The following is a 23,393-nucleotide window of genomic DNA, read 5'->3' as shown; positions in this document are numbered from 1 at the left end:
CCTCTCCTGACCCCTCGCAAACGACGTGACACAAGTCTGAATCCGGTCCTTGGGCTCCCTGGGGGGGGGGGGGGGGGGGGGGGGGGGGGGAAGCACCTCGGAGAATAATAATCAGGCTGCAGATGGATTCAGGCCCCCCCGCTCAGTGGCCCGCCGGAGAGCAAGGTTTAGTGAGATAACTATAATTTGAGGTTTTCACAATGTTCCGTATACGGAACACCCGGGCAGGGCTTCCCTGACAGACTCACTTAGCCAGCTCTCGCTTTTTCTCTCTCTCTCTCTCTCTCTCCCCCTCTCTCTCTCTCTCTCTCTCTCTCTCTCTCTCTCTGTCCTGTTCCATTTACCGTCCTGCTCCCGTCCACTAAAATGACTTCCGTTTGCCGTCTATCACTTGCCTGATTCCATGTGAATGCAGACTGTTATTCGTCTCAACTGCTCCATTGAATTGTGTTTTTTACATTGAACATTTGGAACGTTATACTGACAATTTGTATTTCTTTTTTTAGGCTTCGTAATCACATACTGCACAATTGCACATGCAGGACACATATGACAAATAACTTAAATATTCAAAGAAATCACAGACACATTTAATATATTTGTTTTTTTCTTTCCAAAAAATGTCCAAAATAGTGGAAATTGTTGATCTTCGTGTCATGTCTTGTAGATCTTGTAGATCTGCTATTTCTGCTATTTTTGAGTGGTGTAAACCACTCCTACAACTGGCTTTTTTGTGCAGAAAAAATGAGCATGGTTGCTATGTTCACCCTGTTGTAATGACGTAATGAAATCACACCCGGGTGAACAGGGTGAACATAGCAACCATGCTCATTTTTTCTGCACAAACGTCAGACATGATTTCATTACGTCAGACAGACCTTACACCACTCAGTTCACACGGGTGTGATTTTTGTAAAATGTTTGAAAAATGTGTAGACATTTTTCAACATGGAAACGATTGACGATCACGCAAAAAAATTATTGAAATTATCTCAAATAATTGCGATGAGACGATTGTGTATAAAGATTGTGACAGGCCTACGCCTCGCTCTTTAGCTCTTTAGCTCTTCTGACACCCGACTGCTTGCTTTCTGCCTCTCCCTTCATTAAGTTCTGCACAACGAATCCTCCTTTCCCCTCAAGCTGCCATTTCACTCTTTCTTCTTTCTCTGCTCTCTCTCTCTCTCTCTCTCTCTCTTTCTCTCTCTCTCTCTCTCTCTCTCTCTCTCTCTCTCTCTCTCGTCATTTCCCTCTGTGTTATTACAGAGATTGGGCTCCGATAGAGAGAGAGAGAGGGCGAGAGAGGATTTATGTAGCCAAGCTGCCGAGTCAATGGAAAAGGCGTCTCTTGTCAGAGCGAGGTGTTGTTAAAATGCTGCCCGGAGGCTTTATTACAAATTGGCTTTATGGATCACTGTCGTTTATGGTGCAGGCTTCTGAGGCAGCAGCCATCTGATCCTCCTATCACCTTTTGTAGCTGAAAGAAAAGTCCCCCCTCTGCATTCTGCCAGACCATTCTGAGGCCAAAAAAACAATCTCATCTTATCTTCCGTTGCCATCATCATCACACCTTCTGACCGCAGTGGAAAGCACGTCTCTCCTTGCTGCTCTGCCATTGTCCTTTATGTTACTATTTTGGCCTATACTTGCACCCAGCTTTCTAAACGTTTTGCCTTATATTATAATTTCATATCTAATTACCATAATGCCTCCAGGCAAGTGATCAGTCTTTAGTATGAAGCATCCAACTTATTTATCTGAGTGGAGCTGGCATTGCAACCCCCCCCCCCCCCCCCAAAAAAAACAAACAAAACAAAACAAACAACAACAACAAAAAAAACAATGCAACCATTTGGACTATTGTTGCTGTTTTATTATTATTCAGGGTCAAGCCCGTAGGGCGTAGGCCCCTTATTGTTACCGCCGTTTTAACAGTTTTGGCAGTTCTGAGCTATATCGTTCTTCACGAAATTCGGCAATATATATATATTTATTGCCTCCACCATAGGGTTGTGAGGATCCCTCAGGAACTGAAGCTTACGCTCATTCGTCAAAAGACCTTTGACCTTTAGATCTCTAGATGAAATAATTGTTATGATTTCCTCTATACATTTTTTGGATATCATTTTTCTTACATCATCCACGAAATCTGATGATGTATGATGATAAGAGTGGCCCTCACTTCACACAATGGCAATGTTTATTAAGCTGCATCAGCAATGCGTGTCCCTGGCTGGCTGGCTGGATGGCTGGCTGTGTCCGAGCACGAAAGTAGCGTTTGGTTGGTTTTCACCATCAACTGTCACTGTTGCGCAGCCTAACACACACACACACACACACACACACACACACATACACACACACACACACACACACACACACACACACACACACACACACACACACACACACACACACACACACACACACACACACACACACACACACACACACACACACACTAACTGTATATATGATGATTTCGGGTGTGACAGTACAGGGACCCCCTCACGTTAACATTTCTCAACCGTTTCGGACACGGGGCGGCTCGCCAGAACCGGCCTGGGCGCGTTCCTGGGGGCCTGGATGTTGCGGGGACCCCCACATGGTAACTAACGGTAATTTCTCGACCGTTTCGATGGTTTCACGATGATTCTGATTCTTTGTCGCCCCCTGCAGACCAGGTGAGGAACAGCTACCAGCTGTGTAACAACGGTACCCTGAGGGTGATGTACGCCAACGGGATGGGCATCAGCTACCACACGGAGCCGCACGTCCTTGCCGGCTCCGTCAGCCCCACCATCGGACGGCGGAACATCACGCTGCCCACCGACAACGGCCTCAACTCCATCGAGTGGCGCCTCCGAAAGGAGCAGACCAAGGGCAAGGTGACCGTGTTCGGCCGGAAGCTGAGGGTGAGTGAGGTCAACTTCAGTTTTTTAGGAATGCCTTTTTTTTTTTTTTTTTTTACAGTGGGGGAACTTGCATGTACTTGCATGTTTTACTTAAGTAAATTAAAAGTGTCAATACTTTTGGTAATTGGCTGGAATTCAAAATTTACTTGAGTAAAAGTACAAAGGTATTTTGGTGTCCAAATGTACTTAAAGTACTAAAACTAGCTTTAATTAATTTTTTTTTATCAAAATAAATTTCAAATGGCTAAAATGGGCTGGAGTGGTTAATAATGTAATAATTTAGCAAAATCTACAAAGCAACTAAAGTTTTCAAATACATGTAGTGAAACATGATTACCTCAAATTGTCATGTATTGTGGTAATTGTTTATGGAAATTATTATATCGGGTAAAATACACCCAACGTTAGTGATGGTGTAGTCTCGTGTAGCCAGAAAACTATTCTCTGCAATCTCTGAATGCTATAGCCTATAGAGTCTGGAACTATACACCTCCGGAAATCGGTGTAAGGAAGCTGCCATATCGGCTTACATTTTATTTTTTTTATTTAATTTTCTAAGCCAACAAGCTATATATGCTTAGATGATTTCATTTCATATTAGGATACATTTGCGCGACTGTGAAGACAAAACGGAAGTGGGGAGGAGCACTTCCGCTTTATATTCTACTCATGATTAGAGCTTCCGTTGCTCCAGACTGTATGACGGAAGCATTTGAAAAAGGCAACAGTCTGGCAACGTGAGACTAGTGATGGTGTGGCAATTTTCATCATCTTCAAATCCTTTCCCTCGTGCCTCTCTCTCTCTCCGCAGGCTCATGGCCGTAACCTCCTCTCCATCGACTTTGACCGCAACACACGCACCGAGAAGATCTACGATGACCACCGCAAGTTCACGCTGCGCATCATGTACGACCCGCAGGTACTGTTGATTCCGTAGAGTAAAAACTATGACAAAACATGTTCGCCGACTAAGGTTTTTTATACTGACTTAAACTAAATGAAAACAAAATAAAAACCAAGCTACGATGACTAAAACTGAGACTAAATCTATTGTCAATTTCGACAACAAATAAAAAAGCTATACTAAAATGTTAGGGAGAGAGACTAGTGGAGAAGAGATCCAATAGAACTGAAAGAGAAGTCATTTTATGCTTGGTTGCATGCTTGCATCTACAAGCTCGAGCTTGTAGATCGGCTATTTTCAGCATGCAACCAAGTTTAAAATCGGCCATTACGACGCCATCAAGGCCTGCCGAAATACATTTTAGTCGACTTATTCAAAAAGACTTTGACTAAGACTAAATCAAAATGATTTGCTGCTCAAAATCAACACCATACCCCCGCATGCAGGGCCGTCCCGCCATGTGGCTCCCCAGCAGCAGCCTGGCCGTGGTCAACGTCTCCTACTCGCCCACAGGACAGCTGGTGGGCCTGCAGCGAGGCAGCATGAGCGAGAGGACCGAGTTTGACGCGCAGGGACGCGTCCTGTCCCGCTCCTTTGTGGACGGCAAGGTTTGGAGCTACAGCTACCTGGACAAGGTATACGTTAAAGATGTGGTGCAATATGGCCTCTTGGGGTATTGTATTTTGAAGTTTCTGTTTACTGGTCGGGGACTGAGACAGACGCTACTACGTGGCTTACTACGTGGCTTATATGATACATATTTTAGCGTGCTGATTATGTTTAAAATGAGTAATACTGTCTGGATATCATCTTGATATCGCACAGCAATGGGAATCAAACAGGTGAATGAAATCAAGATGAATTTATATGCATGCAGGACTTCACACGTCCTGATGCATCACGTTTAGTTCAAAGGAAGTAATTCAAATTGGCTTTTTATGGACTTTTGATATAAAAATACACCCAAATTGACATTTTCCCAATTGTGTTGGGTGTTAGGTATGCCCTGGATAATGATGACCACGGATATGCTCTAAAAGTGTGATTTTCTAAAAACATAATTTTCATTTCACTGGGTCTTTAAACCTTTGTTGCGTTATGCTTCTCATCGGACGATTAAAAGTCACCAGGGACATACAGAGAGAATAGGGGGGAACATATCAATTTTGGACTAGAGAATTGCAGTGACAATATACATAATTGATAGCAGTGTTTCTTAAATGTGGGGACGTGTACAGGGGTACTGGGTACACGTACGTGCAATAACGTAGAACATGAAAGATGGTATGCACAGGAATGTATACTGTTAAAGTAGAAATTAAAATAATTTATTTTTCGAATTGTTTTCATGATAACATTGACAAACGTGTTAACCTCCTGATCTGTAAAGTGTAAAACCAAATTAAATACATTATTGTAATGTGATGACATGACATGACAAAACTGGACTTACTGGCCACAGTGTAAAGTAAATCTGTAGGCATCAATTTTACCATTTTGCTATTCAAAAAATACAGATACAAGCTCATGGCGCATGATTCTGATTCTGATCACTTCATGCCATGCTACGAGCTTGTAGATCTGCTATTTTAGGAAAATCGTGAAACGTTGTGCAAATCTTTGAATATATTTTAAATATATTCTTAAAGCGAACATTTTTAACTCAAATTTTTTGCTTCGTGGGGGACCCCGGAACAACATATCTTCGGGTTGGCGGTCCAAATGCATTATCATGTTTGGGGGTCCTTGACATGAAAACGTTTGAGATAGTCCGACATAGAAACAGGATTTTTTCAGAAAACCGTGTAAGGATTTAGATGACATTTTGCAGAATCGACCTTAGGTCTAAATGTGTTAAATCAATGGTTTTAAACACTTGTCATATCAAGGTCCATTATTTATTTGGCATTTGAGTCACGGACCACCATCTGATGACATTTAGCCTCTCAGACCCAACATATTTTGTTGTCATTGGATAAGATTTTGTCGACAATTCCATGCTGTATTGATGTTGGTACTATAGGAGAGATAACAGGCAAACATTGATCAAAATAACAATTCAAAACAAACATTAAACCTGTACATAGAATATTCAGTTACTACAGATTTAGCTTATACATGAATTGAAAAACCCTTGGCCAATAAGGGACCACCTAAGGTATGTTTCAAGGTTGGTTGAAACATAATTGAGAGCGCCCCTCACTTCATACGGGTGTGATTTTTTTCCGTTTGTTTTAGTTATACTGTAACTATAACGACCTCTGTGTGTGTCCTTCCTTGCTTCCCTCCAGTCCATGGTGCTGCTCCTGCAGAGCCAGCGGCAGTACATCTTCGAGTTCGATGCGGCGGGCCGCGTCACCGCCGTCACCATGCCGAGCGTGGCACGCCACACCATGTGCACGCACGTGTCGGTGGGCTACATACGCAACACGTACAACCCGCCGGAGAGCAACGCCTCGGTCATCCACGACTTCAGCGAGGACGGCCGGCCGCGCGCCACGCACTTCCTGGGCACGGGCCGCCGCGTCCTCTACAGGTACGCGTACGGCACTAACACTATCAGTTGCTTTTTCGTCGACTAGTACTATGACAAAACAATGTTCATCGACTGTACACCTTTTTTCACTGACGACTAAATGGAAACTAAATTAAAACGAAGCTATGATGACTTATAAAAGTAAGACTAAATGTCCCCCAAGTGTCCTCCCAGTGCCCCCCCAGTGTCCCCCCAGTGCCTCCCCAAACAGTGACCCCCCCTTGCCCCCCCCCAGAGCCTCCCCAGACAGTGCCCCCCCAGTGCCTCCCCAGACAGTGTCCCCCCCAGTGTCCCCCTTTGCCTCCCCAGACAGTGCCCCCCCAGTGTCCCCCCAATGCCTCCCCAGTGCCCCCCCCCAGTGCCCCCCCAGTGTCCCCCCTGTGCCTCCCCAGACAGTGCACCCCCAGTGCCTCCCCAGACAGTGCCCCCCCAGTGTCCCCCCCGGTGCCCCCCCCCACCCCCCCAGTGCCCCCCCAGTGTCCCCCCCAGTGCCTCCCCAGACAGTGCCCCCCCCCCCCCCCCCCGCATTTCATTAGATTTATAATTTAGCATTTTATGTAGACATACAGTAGCACGTAGCACTCTATAATGTATACTCATGTATACTGTAGCTTCACTGTACAGATAATCTTACTGTTAGTCAGATATTAGGTTCTTAGCTATTTCTATGTATTTGATGTATTACCTTGTATTGTTCTTGCTTACTGTAAATCGCTCTGGATTGAGAGCGTCTGATAAAATGCCTAAATTGTAAATTGTAACAGAGTACTTTGATTAATTCGTTCAATCATTCGAGCACATTTTTCCCCCTGCTACATCTACAGGTACGGCAAGCTGGCCAAGCTGGCCGAGATCGTGTACGACAGCACTGCGGTGACGTTCGGCTACGACGAGACGGCCGGTGTGCTCAAGATGGTGTCGCTACAGAGCGGCGGCGGCTTCTCGTGCACCATACGCTATCGCAAGATGGGCCCGCTCGTCGACAAGCAGATCTACCGCTTCAGCGAGGAGGGCATGGTGAACGCGCGCTTCGACTACACCTACCATGACAATAGCTTCCGCATCGCCAGCATGAAGCCCGTCATCAGCGAGACGCCACTGCCCGTCGACCTCTACCGCTACGACGAGATCTCCGGCAAGGTATAGCGTCACGCTCACTTCGCTCGTCATCTTGCGATGATGTCGCTGACCTACAGGAATGGTGTCAGTGAACTAGGAATGGTGTCAGTGATCTAGAAATGGTGTCAGTGATCTAGGGATGATGTCGCTGACCTAGGAATGGTGTCAGTGAACTAGGAATGGTGTCAGTGATCTAGGGATGATGTCACTGATCTAGGAATTGTGTCAGTGATCTAGGAATGGTGTCAGTGATCTAGGAATGGTGTCAGTGAACTAGGGATGGTGTCACTGATCTAGGGATGATGTCGCTGATGTAGGGATGATGTCACTGATGTAGGGATGATGTCACTGATGTAGAGATGATGTCACTGATCTAGGGATGGTGTCACTGATGTAGGGAGGATGTCACTGATGTAGAGATGATGTCACTGATCTAGGGGTGATGTCACTGATCTAGGGAGGATGTCACTGATGTAGGGTTGTGTCACTGATGTAGAGATGATGTCACTGATCTAGGGATGATGTCACTGATCTAGGGGTGATGTCACTGATCTAGGGAGGATGTCACTGATGTAGGGATGATGTCACTGATGTAGAGATGATGTCACTGATCTAGGGATGATGTCACTGATCTAGGAATGGTGTCACTGATCTAGGGGTGATGTCACTGATCTAGGGGTGATGTCACTGATCTAGGGGGGTGATGTACATTCTACAGCAACACTCGTATACAGTTCAGTTAAACAAAGACATTCCGTTTCTACGTGCTCTCTCTCCACCATAAAGTATTTATGGTGGAAAAATTAAAATTAAAACTCACGCTTTCTGTAAACGTTCTCCATTTTCCCGCCGACTAGGTGGAGCACTTTGGGAAGTTCGGGGTGATCTACTACGACATCAACCAGATCATCACCACGGCCGTCATGACGCTGAGCAAACACTTTGACACGCACGGGCGCATCAAGGTATTGTTCGTTCGTTGACTAAAACTATGACAAAATGTCTGTGGACTACCTTTTTTTCACTGACGAAAACGAAACATAAACTAAATAGAAACCAATTGCTATGATGACTAAAACGGTACTAGGACTATGTACTGTGTATTGACAATTTCGTCAACAAATAAAAACTAGCATCACAAGTGAGACTTTAAGGCAGCAGCACATCACTCTTCCATGGGCTATGAAACAATATAGAACTGGGCATAACGGGCAACGGATATGGGATCTCTTAAAGGCAATGGCACGCATGGACCGGTGATTGGTTTAATTATTGTAACGCCCAAACCACACCTATGCATAATATAACGGTGGTGTATTAGGGAGGTGTTTTAGGGATTTAGGTATTTTAGGGATTTAGACAGGTAACCAAAATACCAACTTTAGTGGGGGAACACCCCTTCCCCAAACAGTGTATTTAGAAAGATCCCTTATCCCTAAACTGCTTTGCCTTTTATTTATTTTTACTATTTTGAAAATATTTTTTGAATAGTTCAACTAGCCGATCTACATTGACACGTTGTGAGCTTGTAGATTGGCTATTTGAACTATTCAATTATTAATGTTTTGTTTTTCAAAATAGTAAAAAAGGCAAAGAAGTTTAGGGATAAGGGGTAAGGGGTGGCGCAAGATAGGGCCCTATGACAAAAACAATTAATCAAAATGTGCGGTCAAAATCAACACTGTTCTCTGATGAATTGAAAATGGAGGACCCTGATGTAAACACGTCTTATAGTGCTGGTGCATGGTTTCGTCCTCAAAGTAGCAGTTTTTGTATTGACCTGTGCTTTCGTTTGAACTGTACCCATTCTGCATACTGTGTGAATACATACAGTTGGAGGCCATCGATATTGTCCTTTTCTTTTTGCTGAGGTTTGCGTGATCTGCGCAAAAGGACAGTTAACCCATTTTGGGCGGGAACCCCTTTTGGTGTTTTAAACATTATGTTATAATTTAGCTATTGAAAAATAGCAGATCTACAAGTGGCGCGCTACGAGCTTGTAGGTCTGCTATTTTTGAAAAATCGTGAAAATATTTATTTCAGAAAACTGGTGGATTTAGAAGGATTTTTTTAAATTTTGAGGTCAGGCCTAAATGGGTCAAATGATAAGGGACAATATTGGTGGCACCCAACTGTATCAATTCAATCTGAATCAACCCATCCAGGAGGTACAGTACGAGATCTTCCGTTCGCTCATGTACTGGATGACGGTGCAGTATGACAGCATGGGCCGCGTGGTGAAGAGGGAGCTGAAGATCGGCCCCTACGCCAACACCACGCAGTACCGCTACGAGTACGACGGAGACGGACAGCTCAGCGGCGTCAAGGTATACCGTCTTTAAATTGAAAGTTGCCATGTTTATACGGTGTTCCATAGTTGGCATATTTTCTAGCCGCAATTTGCAGTTTTTTCTTATTATAATGGGTTGCATCTAGAGTTGCAACACGCTCCATTGACAGCCCATTCATCCAAATGGAAAAGTCTGATCTGCTTGTATTAAAGGAGCAATCACCCAGTGATTTGGGTGATTTGGAAAAAAAACCCGGTCCACCCGGTAACAAGATGTGCACATGCACACGCTCTACAGTGGGGGAAGTACAACTGACCAACAGCACGTGCACCAATGCCCGCCCCACTCGATCATGATTGGAGGAAGGCCCCTCTCATCCTGATTGGATGAAGGCTTTGCCACCCAAAGCCCAAACCGAAACTAGGGTTTTTTGACCCCAGGGGCTCACTGGGGACAGGGAGGAACTCCTTATATGGTCAGCACACTTTATAGTAGGGAGGATTATCCAAAAAAATAAGAACAAATAAGTGATATTTGAATTAAGTGAAATCACTGAATATACCTTTAAATGGCATCATGATCCATCATAAACAAAAATGATCACCTGCACAGAATTTCTTGACAGAAAGTAACATGTCTACGGTGGATTTTTATGGAACAAACGTGTGCAGATTGAAAGAGGATAATTCAAGCTTGCCCTACAGGTGCAATGTCAGTGAGTTTAACGTTGTTTAATACAAGCAGATCGGACCTTTCATTTTGGATGAATGGGTTGTAAATGGAGGGTGTTGCAACTCTAGATTCAACCCATTATAAAGAATTTAATTAAAATCTAGTGATAGGGTGACCAGATCCAAATGTTTATTTGAGGGATGGCATTTGAACACTGATGCCTGCCAGTCACAATGTGGGACAGAGTCTCGATTTGTGGGATGCCTGAACAGTCTTGAAAATGAGGTACTGTACCACGCAAAAGGGGGACATCTAGTGGTCGCACTAGTTGCAAATTGCAGCTCCATATTTACACGCCGTTCCTTCCATTCCCGCCCGCAGGTGAACGACTGGTCGACGTGGCGCTACAGTTACGACCTCAACGGCAACCTGCACCTGCTCAACCCGGGCAACAGCGCACGCCTCATGCCGCTGCGCTACGACCTGCGCGACCGCATCACGCGCCTGGGCGACGTGCAGTACCGCCTGGACGAGGACGGCATGCTGGGCCAGCGCGGCCAGGACGTCTTCGACTACAACTCCAAGGGCCAGCTGCTGAGAGCCTACAGCCGCGGGCCGGGCGGCTGGAGCGTGCAGTACCACTACGACGGACTGGGCCGCCGGGTGCGTTGTTATTAATATGTTGTGCGCGATGCGATGAAAAATCACAAATAACATCCGAACATCGGATGGATCATCACCACGGACAGCGCTCGTAGTTTCAGAGAAAAGAGCCAAAGAAGATCCTACTTTTAATGGGACGCATATGGAATGTGCGCACGTCTTCTGGTGCTGGGGCGGGGGGTATGCAAGGCATTGCCTAGCAACCGGGTCAGTGTTAAAAGTTGGTTTTCAGCTAAACATTTCATAGCGATAAAGTACATTAATTGACGGAAACTTCCGTCAAAAGCAGACAAACAGTTGGATTTTCATTTTCAGCAACGCCCTACAAAACTGACTGAAATATTCCGTCAAAGGCAGCTAAATTTGTTAAAAGCTACTTTTGTAAGGGTTTTAGTTTTATTAAATGTTTTACTTGTACAAAATCCTTGGACAGGTGTCCACGCGGAACAGCCTGGGCCAGCACCTGCAGTTCTTCTACGCTGACCTCAACCACCCAGCCAGGGTCACGCACATCTTCAACCACTCCAGCTCCGAGATCTCCTCGCTCTACTACGACCTGCAGGTAGGCTACTGTATACAGTATGCGTGGACGTATTTTAAAAAGTATATATAAATATATTCCCATAGTAATCATATAGAGCAATGGTTTTCAACCCTTTTTGTATCAAGGCCCATTATTTATTCTGCATTTGAGTCATGGACCACCATTTGATGAGATATTGGGCTCCATTTTCGTCACCGCTAAACCCCTTATCCCTAAACTTCTTTGCCTTTATTTACTATTTTGAAAAACATTTTTGAATAGTTCAACTAGCCAATATACATGACACGTTGTGAGCTTGTAGACTGGCCATTTTAACTATTCAAAAATGTTTTGCAAAATAGTAAAACAAAAAAGGCAAAGAAGTTTAGGGATAAGCGGTGACGAAAATGGAGCCCTTAGCCTCTCAAACCCAAAACGTAAAATTTTTGTTGTCGTTGGATAGGATTTTGTCCACAATTCCATGCTGATGCTGTATTGATGTTGGTACGATAGGAGAGAGAACAGGCAAAACATTTTTCATCCTTTTTACCAAATCATCCTTTTTACCAAATCATTATTTTTTCATCCTTTTTACCAAATCATCCGTTTTTCATCCTTTTTTACCGAATCATCCGTTTTTCATCCTTTTTTACCGAATCATCCTTTTTTTCATCCTTTTTACCAAATCATCCCTTTTTTCATTATTTGTATGATGGTATCTTTAACAGTAGTATCTGTGTGGTTGTATATCAGGGCCATCTGTTTGCCATGGAGGTGAGCAGTGGAGAGGAGTACTACATCGCCTCAGACAACACTGGCACTCCCCTCGCTGTGTTCAGCAGCAACGGACAGATGATCAAACAGGTAACGAACGGAGCCATCATTTGATTTATCACAAATCAAATGATGACTGAAATCTGGGAGTTATCTGGCGAAAACAAACATAAGTGATTTATGTTTGTTTGTGTGTGTGTGTGTGTGTGTGTGTGTGTGTGTGTGTGCGTGTGCGTGTGCGTGTGCGTGCGCGTGTGCGTGCGTGCGTGCGTGTGCGTGCGTGCGCGTGTGCGCGCGTGCGTGCGTGCGCCGCAGGTTCAGTACACGGCCTACGGGGAGGTGTACCTGGACTCGAACCCGGAGTTCCAGCTGGTGGTGGGCTTCCACGGGGGTCTGTACGACCCGCTCACCAAGCTGGTCCACTTCACACAGCGGGACTACGACGTGCTGGCCGGACGCTGGACCTCGCCCGACTACGCCGCCTGGCCCAAGATGGGCAAGGACCCGGCGCCCTTCAACCTGTACATGTTCAAGAACAACAACCCCCTCAGTGACGTGCTGGACGTCAAGAACTACGTCACAGGTTAGAGATGAGATGAGATATACTTTATTGTCCCACGAGGGGACATTTGTCTTGGGCAAAAGTGCACTAAATGGTAAATGGTACATTTATATAGCGCCTTTATCCAAGGCGCTTTACAGAGATTGTGCATTACATTCACCCATTCACACACACATGGCAGCGGAAACCATGCAAGGCACCAACTAGCACATCGTGAGCAATTAGGGGTTCAGTGTCTTGCTCAAGGACACTTCGACAGTAACTCTGGGGGAGCCAGGGTTCGAACTCGCAACCTTACGGTTACCATCCAGCCACTCTACCCCTGAGCCACCGTCGCCCCACTAGTACATCAACGTTTAAAACACACACAGACAATACACAAATAGCAGCATTGTACAATCATTGGAGATCAAGTATTCACAAGGTATAGTATCACAAGATAAGAACAATATAATTAACAGACGAGAATTAATTTACATTCATTCTTCACAATTTGAGAATGTTAATTTGATCAACATTTGCCTGTTATCTCTCCCATGGTAACAATTTCAATAAATATACAGCATGAAATTGTGGACAAAATCTTATCCAACGACAACAAAATGTTCTGAGAGGCTAAATCTCATCAAATGGTGGATCCGTGGCTCAGATGCAGAATATATAATGGGCCTTGATGTGAAAATGGTTGAAAACCACTGTGTTAGATACATGTCTTTGTTGTTTAACTTAACTTTTTATATCTGATTTCCCTCCGATGTGCCACTGTAGATGTGAAGAGCTGGTTGGTCATGTTCGGCTTCCAACTCAGCAACATAATCCCAGGGTTCCCTCGCCACTCGTTGTACTTTGTTGAGCCTCCCTATGAGCTGCTGGCCAGCCAGCATTGTGAGAACGGGCAGGTATGTCGTCATCATCATCATCATCATCATCATCATCATCATCAGGGTTGATTTTGACAGCAAATTTCTATTTTACTTTTAGTCATAGTCTCTTGAATAGTTTTCATGTAGTTTTAGTCACGTTGTAGTCACCTGGAATGTTTTAGTGTTAGTCTAGTTTTTAGTCGACCAAATATCATAAGATTTTAGTTGACTAAATCTACAGTTGATTTAGTCGACTGTAATGTGTTTTGGCGGGCCTTGATGCCGTCGCAATGGCTGATTTTACACTTGCTGAAAATAGCCGTTATGTGCTGTGATGAAGCTATTTTAGTTTGTATTTGTTGACGAAATTGTCAATATTATATTTAGTCTTAGTTTTAGTCATCATAGCTTAGTTTTAATGTACTTTCTATTTAGTTTTTGGTAGTCGACAAACATTTTCCGTCTTAGTATTAGTCGACGAAATCACCACTGATCCTCATCATTTTCCTGCAAACTGTTGTTTGACAGTATTGATTCAATCAATCAATCAATCAATCAATCAACTCAATGTGACATGATGCGATCGTATGTGTCAGGTATAAATAGTTCAAATCAAATATAAGAATACATGGCTTTATCAATTAAAACAGAATGAAAATTGAAATGAAGTGAAGAATGAAATGAAGAATGAAAATGTGACAATAGTAAATAGATAGATAAAACAATAAGAATATAAACCATAAAAAGCTAAAACAGTGTCAGTTACAATCAATACAAGTGGCAATTAAACTTTACTTTTGACTTAATGTTGTTAATGAGGTCAACATACAGTCAAAAAACTAAAATACATTGCATGGATGCACCTGGGACGTAGCCTGGATCCAGCCCAAAGACCCCGCCCACTCTCTGAGTGGACTGCATCTCTTGGTCTGGTGTTGCTCTGTGAACCTATAATTTCTTCGGTACAAAAATGTATTATCCAATGAGAATCGGTGGTGGGGGTGGGTCTAACGAACAACCAATCAGCGCCGAGTCCCGTTTTCAGCGCCATCACGCAGCGCAACACACAGAGGAAGGAGGGAAAAACAACACCAATGGCTACTGGTTGAGGGAAATTCTAATCCCCTCCCCCTTGAAATCGCTCAGACAGGAGACAATGGCCCTCATTTATCAATCGAGTGTAAAATCTGCCCCAAATTCGAGTGTAGGATTCGTAGTACACCCACGTCGGGTCGGCATTTACAAAGTGATCGCAGACAGCTGTTTCTTCCTTAATTTCGTTCCGACGTTAATAAATGTGACGGCTGAAATCTATCTGGCACGCCCTATGAAATCAAGCCTCGCCCTCGTTTTTGCGACATGAACAACTGCAATACGACCTGGAAACCATGGTTACATGAAAAATAAAGTTCCCCTCGCTTGCACAAGTTGCCTTTCTGCCCCCTCTCATACACACAAACACACACACACACACACACACACACACACACACACACACACACACACACACACACACACACACACACACACACACACACACACAGACGCACGCACGCACACGCAACTTGCAACTTGTTGTATCTTAAATAAATAAACCTGCATGAATTAAATAAAGCTGTAGCCTACCCTGTCTGTTTCTCCTCTCGCTTCGCTTCCCCCCTGTCCGCCTCACCCCCCCCCCCCCCCGCACGCATGCACGCACATATCGCAATTTGCAAGCAACTGTCACTGTGTGTTGTTAGTTGTATATTCAATTATTAAAGTATTTTTAATTTAATATACAACAAGAAATATTAGTGAACGAAAACCTGAACCTGTGAACCATGAATTAAATAACAAATAGGCACACACACGCTGCTGTTTTGCATAGGTGCTCCTCCTGTCCTGTCTGTCTCTCTCTATCACTGTGGTCCGTCCGTGACACCGTGATCAACTGACCAGCACGTTCGACGATTTAAATTGCCTCGCAGTCGCTGCAGTGGTTGGGCTGTCAACTGTCAAATCAATTATATGAATATTGAAGCCAAAACCGTAGCCTCATGTGGCATGCACTGGACAGTGGTGGTGGTGGTGGTGGGCTGCAGGCTGGGTTAGCCTATACTATCTCCGATGCGTTCCCACTTGCGCTGGCACGACACATTTGGCATTCGAGCGACGCGTCGGGTTTATTAAACGAGGAGGAGATTGCACATACTGTAACTCCAGAAAGACATCGGCCTGCTGTAGATTAGGCTACAGTAGGCTACCCATGTTGGGACTCTCCGCAGCTGCAGCGCTGTACTATAATCTCCAACGTCCCGTCATGGAAATATTTCAGCACAGACAGCCCAAATCCTCGCATGTATGCGCTCATCATGCAAAACACTGTTTAAATGGCTTACGCATCTAACTTGCAACATTGTTTTTAAAAGCGCGATTTTAATTGCTTGCTTGTAAAGTTGGAAATCTCCTACTAATTTCATATGACACAAAGACACATCGTTGATGTATTCCTTTCCTTTTTTTTTCTTTTTTTTTTTTACATTTAGCCCATATACATACCTATACAGTTTTATATAAACATTTTAGGAGTGAATACATATGTTTCGATGCCTGTGACAGCCTCTCAGCTGTCAAACAATGCTGCTCCGCTGTTCTACGACAAAAAACAGGTGAGGACAAAGCGTACGACAGCTCCCGACCAGACGTGAGTTTTGTCTTGGCACAAGATGATTTTCAATCTTTGGCGCAAATGGTAAATGCCGAAAATTGCGGTAATTTCGGCGTACACCCATATTTTGGCGTACGCACGGTTGATAAATGAGGGCCAATGTCAGACTGAAGCTTCAAGAAAGCGACAGTCTGATAATCAGGCTACCTGGGACGTGTCCTCAGTGATGTATCCTAATTCTCATGGTCATCGGGGTCTCCTACGTCTCACCAGGTCCATTCCTACTCTTACCAGGTCCAGGACCTGTGTGTTTTGTTTTTGATGCATATTTCCAATGAGTTGGGGCCGTAAGGGAAAACTCTGTCTTTTGAACGAGTACAATGACTACCAACATACCAACAACAAAGCTGGGCTGAGAGAAAGAGATCACAAAATAATTGATTCATTGGAATCATTAGAAATCATCAAAATGATCAAATAAACACAATTAGAGCCAAATGGCTTATTTCTATTCTCCTTTATCTGGTTACAAATTTGCTTCTACAGAATCCAGTCCAGAGTGGAATCCAGGATTTATTATTTTTTGTGTTAAATAGTGTTAAATGTAATTAGAGATGTGATATGTCCGTCATGGTCACAAGAGCATGCTGCAATGCTGTGATCCATGCAATGTCCAATATATGAAATGTGTTATAAAGGAAATTGTTATAATACAAGTTTTAGGTACTTGTGGGAGTAGTATTATGCAGTGAGTAACTAATAGACTGTAGTGTAAACATAATTAGTCCGCAAAAACACTTAAGTGTATGCACTGGCATTGGTGTAGTGAATTACCACAGACTAGGACATTATACCATTTAGAATTGCACCTTCCCTAGGTTCTTCAGATAGGATATACGTAGTTTACTGTATTGTGTTGCACCTTCCCTAGGTTCTTCAGATAGGATATACGTAGTTTACTGTATTGTGTTGCAACCAAAAGAGCAAAATATGCAGAATATAGAACATTATAATATAAATGGAATAATACATTAGCAATATATATATATAGTATATATATACAGTATATACAGTATATACAGTATATATCTGTATATATATACCACGGTGATTTTTATTTAGCTATTATGATAATAGAATAACACATGTGTTGTCAGTAAGATATATACTTCTTATAGAAGTATCTTAGATAAGATCGATAAGATAGATAGATAGATGAGAGCTATGCTGCCATTATGCATTCTGGGACCCCAATGGAATTGTGTTCTGTTTGCGCTATCCTAATTCTATGCACCTTGGTGAATTGTATCATGTTATGTATCAATTTATCAAATAAATCACATCAAATACATTCATGCAGCAAGAAATCAACCAAATGTTTTATAGCACTTTTTATGTCTTTTTTCTTTTGTTTCCTTTTGCTATATTTTAATCTATTTATTTGAATAGTTTTTTCTTTGTGATTCAAAATGCAAAGAATTGTTTCTGTTTTTATTTGCATATCATAGAATGTGTGTCACTGTAACTGCCGTAGCTCCTCACTGCCTGCACCAATCGCTCCCACTTTTCACACAGGCATTGACCATAATACATTTTCCAATTTAACAAATTATAAATTAATAATGAATTTATTAGTGAATAAAAAATGCGAAAACGCACCCAGGGCGCAGTACCCCCAGCGGGGGGCAATATCTCGGGTAAGGGCTAGTTAAAAATAAACATGACAAACAAACAAACACAAAACACTACCTGCCAGTTGTCGTTATTATTGCCATTTTACATTAATCCCTGTCCACTTTACATGTATCAATTTATCAAAAAGAATCAAGTCAAATCAAATACATCCATGCAGCAAGAAAGATGAACAACAGCAAAACTGATGTACATTTTCTTTATACAGTAGCACTAGTTGTCGTTATTATCGCCATTGTACATTAATCCCTGTCCACTTTTTCTCGTAGCTTATCACAGGCGTGCAGCAAGCGGCGGAACGTCACAACCAAGCCTTCATGGCCCTCGAGGGGCGTCTCCTCGACAAGGAGCGGCGCGGGGGGCGCACGGACAAGCCCGGCCACTGGTTTGGCACCAACACGCCCATCATAGGCCGCGGCGTGATGCTGGCCGTGAAGGAGGACCACCGTGTAGTGGCCGGAGTGTCAGCCATGGCCAGCGACGACGGCCGCAAGGTGCACAGATTCAAGTTCTCAGTCGCCAAGACTGATTTCAGCATGTGCTTCTATGGAAGCACATCGCTCACCAAGACATGGGCTTCTATGGAAGCACATCGCTCACCAAGACATGTGCTTCTATGGAAGCACATCGCTCACCGGAAATTGCAGATCTATAAGCTCACAACATGTCGCAGACAGTGCGACGTGTTGTGAGCTTATAGATCGGCTATTTTCAATTCTTAGTTATTTTAAGGTTAGGTTTAGTTATTTTAAATGAAGGGTATTTGAACTGATCAAACACACTGATAGACATGAATGCTCTCAGAAATGTGATAAAAGCATTTAAAGCCTCGAATCTGTGATGTCTTCAACTGGGTTGGCTGTTATGTGGAACAGCAGCAACACAGAATGATAATACCAAAACATTATTAACAGTTTTTATGCTCCGGAATTTTCCAAAATAAAGGCGCTAGAGTACCCAGCAGATGAGGCAGATTTCACTCTGAAAAGCCCCACCTTCCATTTCAACCCAAAACCGGGAGGTATAATGTTCCATTACTACCTCGCGCTGTCAAGTCTGATCTCTCTCTAGAAGCGTTAATATTCCAAAAGATACTTGGTTAAGTCCGAAATTAGGACAGAAAATCGATGTTCAGATCAAAACCATGGGCGGCGCTGTAGATTCAGAGATAATAGCAAGATTTGTTGGCCAGTAAAAAAAGGAAGTGAATGCTGACAAAAAACATGTCCTGGAGCTCTGACCAAGGCATTGCCTATAGCAACGGCCGGTGTCAAAAAAAAAGATTTTAGCTATCCGGTTTTATACCATTAAAAAAGACCTAAAGACGTCCTACGGGTGTAATTAGAAAGGTGTCTGGGGACGTGTTAATACATTTTTCTTGACATTTTATTTTGTTTTAATCCCACGAAGGTGGCGCTGGTGCTCAACGGCGCCCTCTACCTGGACGGCACGCACTACACCCAGGACGGGAAGGACTGTCACTTCTTTGTCAAGGTGGGCTCGGCCGACAGCGACCTGCTGGCCCTGGGGCTCACCAACGGACGTAAGGCGCTAGAGAACGGCGGCTTCAACGTGACAGTGAGCGGCCGCTCGCGGAGAGGCGCCACCGTGGAGTTCTCTGCGCCGTCGCTGGCGCTCAGCATCCGCTACGGGCTCGCGCCGGACGTGCTGGACGAGGAGAGGGTGAGGCTGCTGGAGCTGGCGCGGCAGCGGGCCCTGGCTGGTGCCTGGGCCCGGGAGCAGCAGAGGGCCCGGGACGGCAAGGAGGGCAGCCGTCTGTGGACGGAGGGGGAGAGACAGCAGCTGCTGTCGACCACGGGCCGGGTGCAAGGATATGACGGGTACTACGTCCTGCCCGTGGAGCAGTACCCCGAACTGGCCGACAGCAGCACCAACATCCAGTTCCTCAGACAGAACGAGATGGGGAGAAGGTAACAGACCCCCCCCCCCCCCTCCCCCCCACACCCCCCCACAGGCGTGGTGTGTGTGTACACACTTTCACTCTCCAATAATCTTGGTCCTTTTCCCCTACCTAGCCTAGCCTGGCTAATAAGCCAGACCGAATCAGCCGTTGGCAAAAGAAAATTGCCTGCCGGCGGATTACGGTCTGGAGAGGCTCAATTGTACGCCCATTTCCTACACCAGAGAACTGGTGTGGCCAATCGGGACACGGTATGCAATATGGGCGGGCTTTGGTACAGTGACGTTCAATGCTTGAGACCTTTGACTGACAGTAGCTCTGACCAATTGCGTCAAAGAGAAAATGTTTGAACACGCCCCCCGGGAAACAAGATCCATACACAGCATCTCCAGACTCAAATACCACACGACAGTGTGATTTGAGTCTGGCTTATTAGCCAGGCTATACCTAGCCCACCTCCCCCACTACTCCTCTCCTAACCCGCGGAGAATTAACCAACAAACGGGGTTACTCACGGAACGCTGCAGGGACTTTTGAAAAGAAGAACTTATCCGAAGAATATATATTATTGTTACTTTTACGGCCTACGGGCAAAGAATTTAGAGTTTAGTCAAGTGTTTTTTGCTTCCTTTCTTTTATTTTCTTTTTTTAAACAAACTTTGAACTACTGAAAAAGCACTGACGAACTTTGAAGAACAAATCTGTTGCTTAATGAATAAGAAGAATTCCCCTTTTTAAAAAAGATATTGATAATTTCACCCATATTTTCTGGGTCACACTGAGTGAGAGCGGTTACCCCGAGAGCTATACGGAACATAACGTACACGCAAGTGGAATCGGGAGTGCGCCGGGGACCGTGGTGATGGTGACCGCTCGTCTTCACTAGAAACTGTGTAGGCAAAGGGACCAAAATGAAGGCGAGGTCACCGATCACAACTATGGGTCAAAGGAGGAAATGACAAACGGCAAACAACGCAACATCGAAACGGCTGTCCGACATACGAGTCATCTCCCTGTCTCAGGCCCCCCCAAACCACCCCAACGCATCATGCACCACAAACGGAGCTGTCTTTGACTGCTCAGACAGCAACCGAGCACCGCCCCTAGACGACAGGCAATCCCCCAAACAATTCAACAGCTGTTAATGAACTCTAGAGGAAAAGATCAACTTGAGAAAAAGTATATACAGTTTAAAAAAAATGGCTATATTTGTGAACAGTGGTATCCTATCCTATCACAGCATTGTTTCATTTTGAAATGGGGAGAAACATCATGCTACTACATTATGTGTCAGACTTTTCACAATACTTCAGGATGTTGCGTTAGATGCCGTAGTTTTGTACTTTTCAGTCGCGGTAGAAATTGTGAGACTTTTCACCAAGGCACTTCTGTACAGAGGAGATCAAATAGTAACACCCGTCACGGAGTCCAGAAAACATACTCAGTTAGTATCAAGAGCTATTTTATTTTTCTTTTATCGTTATTTATTTTATTAATTTATTATTCTTAGTACTATATGACAATCATGAAGGAGTCACCAGTTGTATTCAAAATGAACATTTGCCGACAAGTTAATTTTCTTTTGTAAAAAATATGTAAGAAATGTTCATTTTGCTTTTGTATTCATTTCAGTTGGGGCAAATAATAGTCACTCTCGAAAAGAATAATTTATGTAATGACGTGTTTTAAAAGCGGTTTATACTTTAAATAAAGTCTTTAAAACTGTGAAACCTGTTTTTTCGAACTATATCTTGATGTACAGTGTATAGACCAAACCTTTATGCAGCACAGTAGACTATTGTTGAGATTATCGAGTTTTATATTTCTAAGATGAAGTGGCTTGTAATGTGCAAATTCTTTAGCTGGTCTTATTACTCTAGAGTTTTGTGACACTCTATGCTATTCCATATCTACAATATCAAATCCCCAGTTTGTTGTTTTTGGATAGTTTTTTTATTTTAATTTGTATTATTTAATTTGTTTTGTCGTTTTGGACGCAAAGATATTAACTGTCCTAGATTCCAAGAGCAGTAGCAGTACTGGATCCCTCTCACTGTGAAGAGACTCGATCGTGCTGGATGTCATGTACCAAATCAGTATTAACGAAGGATCAATTCTTATACGCTCGCTGAGAAACGAGACTCTTCTGAGAACCTTATCAATAAAAAAAGTACTTGTTTACGTCATACATGATCTCACGTCTGGTTTTCCTCTGCCTGCTTTTCTGTTTTCTTTGTAGTTTTCACGGTGTCGTCTCTCATTCTTTTTGAGTGGATCAGCCACTCCAAGGAACAGCAATGTCTAGCTTTCCCTATGTATGTCCCTATGTTTAGGGTACGAACAGGTGCCAAAGTGGCGCTGTTGAGCTAGAGCGAGAGAGAGAGAGGGAGGGAGGGAGAGAGAGAGAAGAGAGGGAGGGAGGGAGAATACCAGATTCTTACTTGTAACAGTGCACTGTTTCTGAGAGAGAGAGAGAGAGAGAGAGAGAGAGAGAAGGGAGGGACAATACCAGATTCTTACGTGTAACAGTGTTTCTGAGAGGAAGGGAGGGAGAGATTAAGAGAGATTACCACACTCTTACTTCATATACAGTCATAACAGTCCTGTGCGTGCATGCAAAACACACACACACACACACACACAGAGAGAGAGAGAGTGCTGCACAGGCACGTCTCTTTCATTTCGTCTACATTCTACAACAACTGTCACTGGTTACAATGTGGAGCGTGTGTGCATGCGACAGACAGAGAGACAGAGAGAGGGAGAATACCAGATTCTTACTTGTAGTGTTTCTACATAACAGTATTGATACTTTTACTTAAAACATTTGAGTAATTTTCAACAATACCAGATTCTTTAGAACAAAGCGGAGATCCGGGCACACTTAAAGGTTAAAAAGAAGGAACACTTTATTCGACCGACATGTTTCGACCATACGGTCTTCATCAGGGCTAGGATTGGTTGCTTCCTTGCCTCTTCCTTAATACCAGATTCTTACTTGTTTTTTGGGGTTTGAATTTGTACCCACAACCTCCAGATCATGTACCCAGTGTTCTACCTCACTGCCCTACTTCCTACATGACAAAATGCAGTCTATTTGTCTATTGTTTGTTGTGCTGTTAACTATACGTTTGAATGTTTATGTACCACAATGGAAACAAGCCCTTGGCTGGCTCTTCTAACAATATCTACTTGGCTTTCTGTACACAGCAAGCACAGTGGGTCACTGAGTAAAGAGCCTGCCTGGGAATCAGTAGGCCATGGGTTCAAGTCCCATCTCTGACAGTGTGTGTGTCCCTTGTGATTGT

At 43.8% G+C, this 23,393-nt stretch overlaps 1 protein-coding gene across 1 annotated transcript in view; it reads left to right on the top strand.

Annotated features, from left to right (window-relative positions):
* tenm2a (teneurin transmembrane protein 2a) overlaps positions 1-22,229 on the top strand; it is a 333,595-nt gene extending 311,366 nt beyond the window's left edge. The window contains exons 30-43 of the mRNA XM_079496709.1: positions 2,680-2,915; positions 3,727-3,834; positions 4,266-4,454; positions 6,111-6,355; positions 7,180-7,495; positions 8,332-8,439; positions 9,640-9,801; positions 10,819-11,100; positions 11,534-11,662; positions 12,377-12,487; positions 12,713-12,980; positions 13,728-13,858; positions 18,434-18,658; positions 19,575-22,229. Of these exons, the coding sequence (XP_079352835.1) occupies positions 2,680-2,915; positions 3,727-3,834; positions 4,266-4,454; positions 6,111-6,355; positions 7,180-7,495; positions 8,332-8,439; positions 9,640-9,801; positions 10,819-11,100; positions 11,534-11,662; positions 12,377-12,487; positions 12,713-12,980; positions 13,728-13,858; positions 18,434-18,658; positions 19,575-20,099 (3,035 nt within the window). The 3' untranslated portion in view covers positions 20,100-22,229. The remainder of the gene's footprint in view (positions 1-2,679; positions 2,916-3,726; positions 3,835-4,265; positions 4,455-6,110; positions 6,356-7,179; positions 7,496-8,331; positions 8,440-9,639; positions 9,802-10,818; positions 11,101-11,533; positions 11,663-12,376; positions 12,488-12,712; positions 12,981-13,727; positions 13,859-18,433; positions 18,659-19,574) is intronic.
* The last annotated feature ends 1,164 nt before the right edge of the window (positions 22,230-23,393 follow it).

Source organism: Electrona antarctica (assembly GCF_951216825.1).
Source record: "Electrona antarctica genome assembly, chromosome: 1".
NCBI lineage: Eukaryota > Metazoa > Chordata > Actinopteri > Myctophiformes > Myctophidae > Electrona > Electrona antarctica.
The sequence above is the reverse complement of the archived record's forward strand: the minus strand, read 5'-3'. Positions and strand labels throughout refer to the sequence as shown.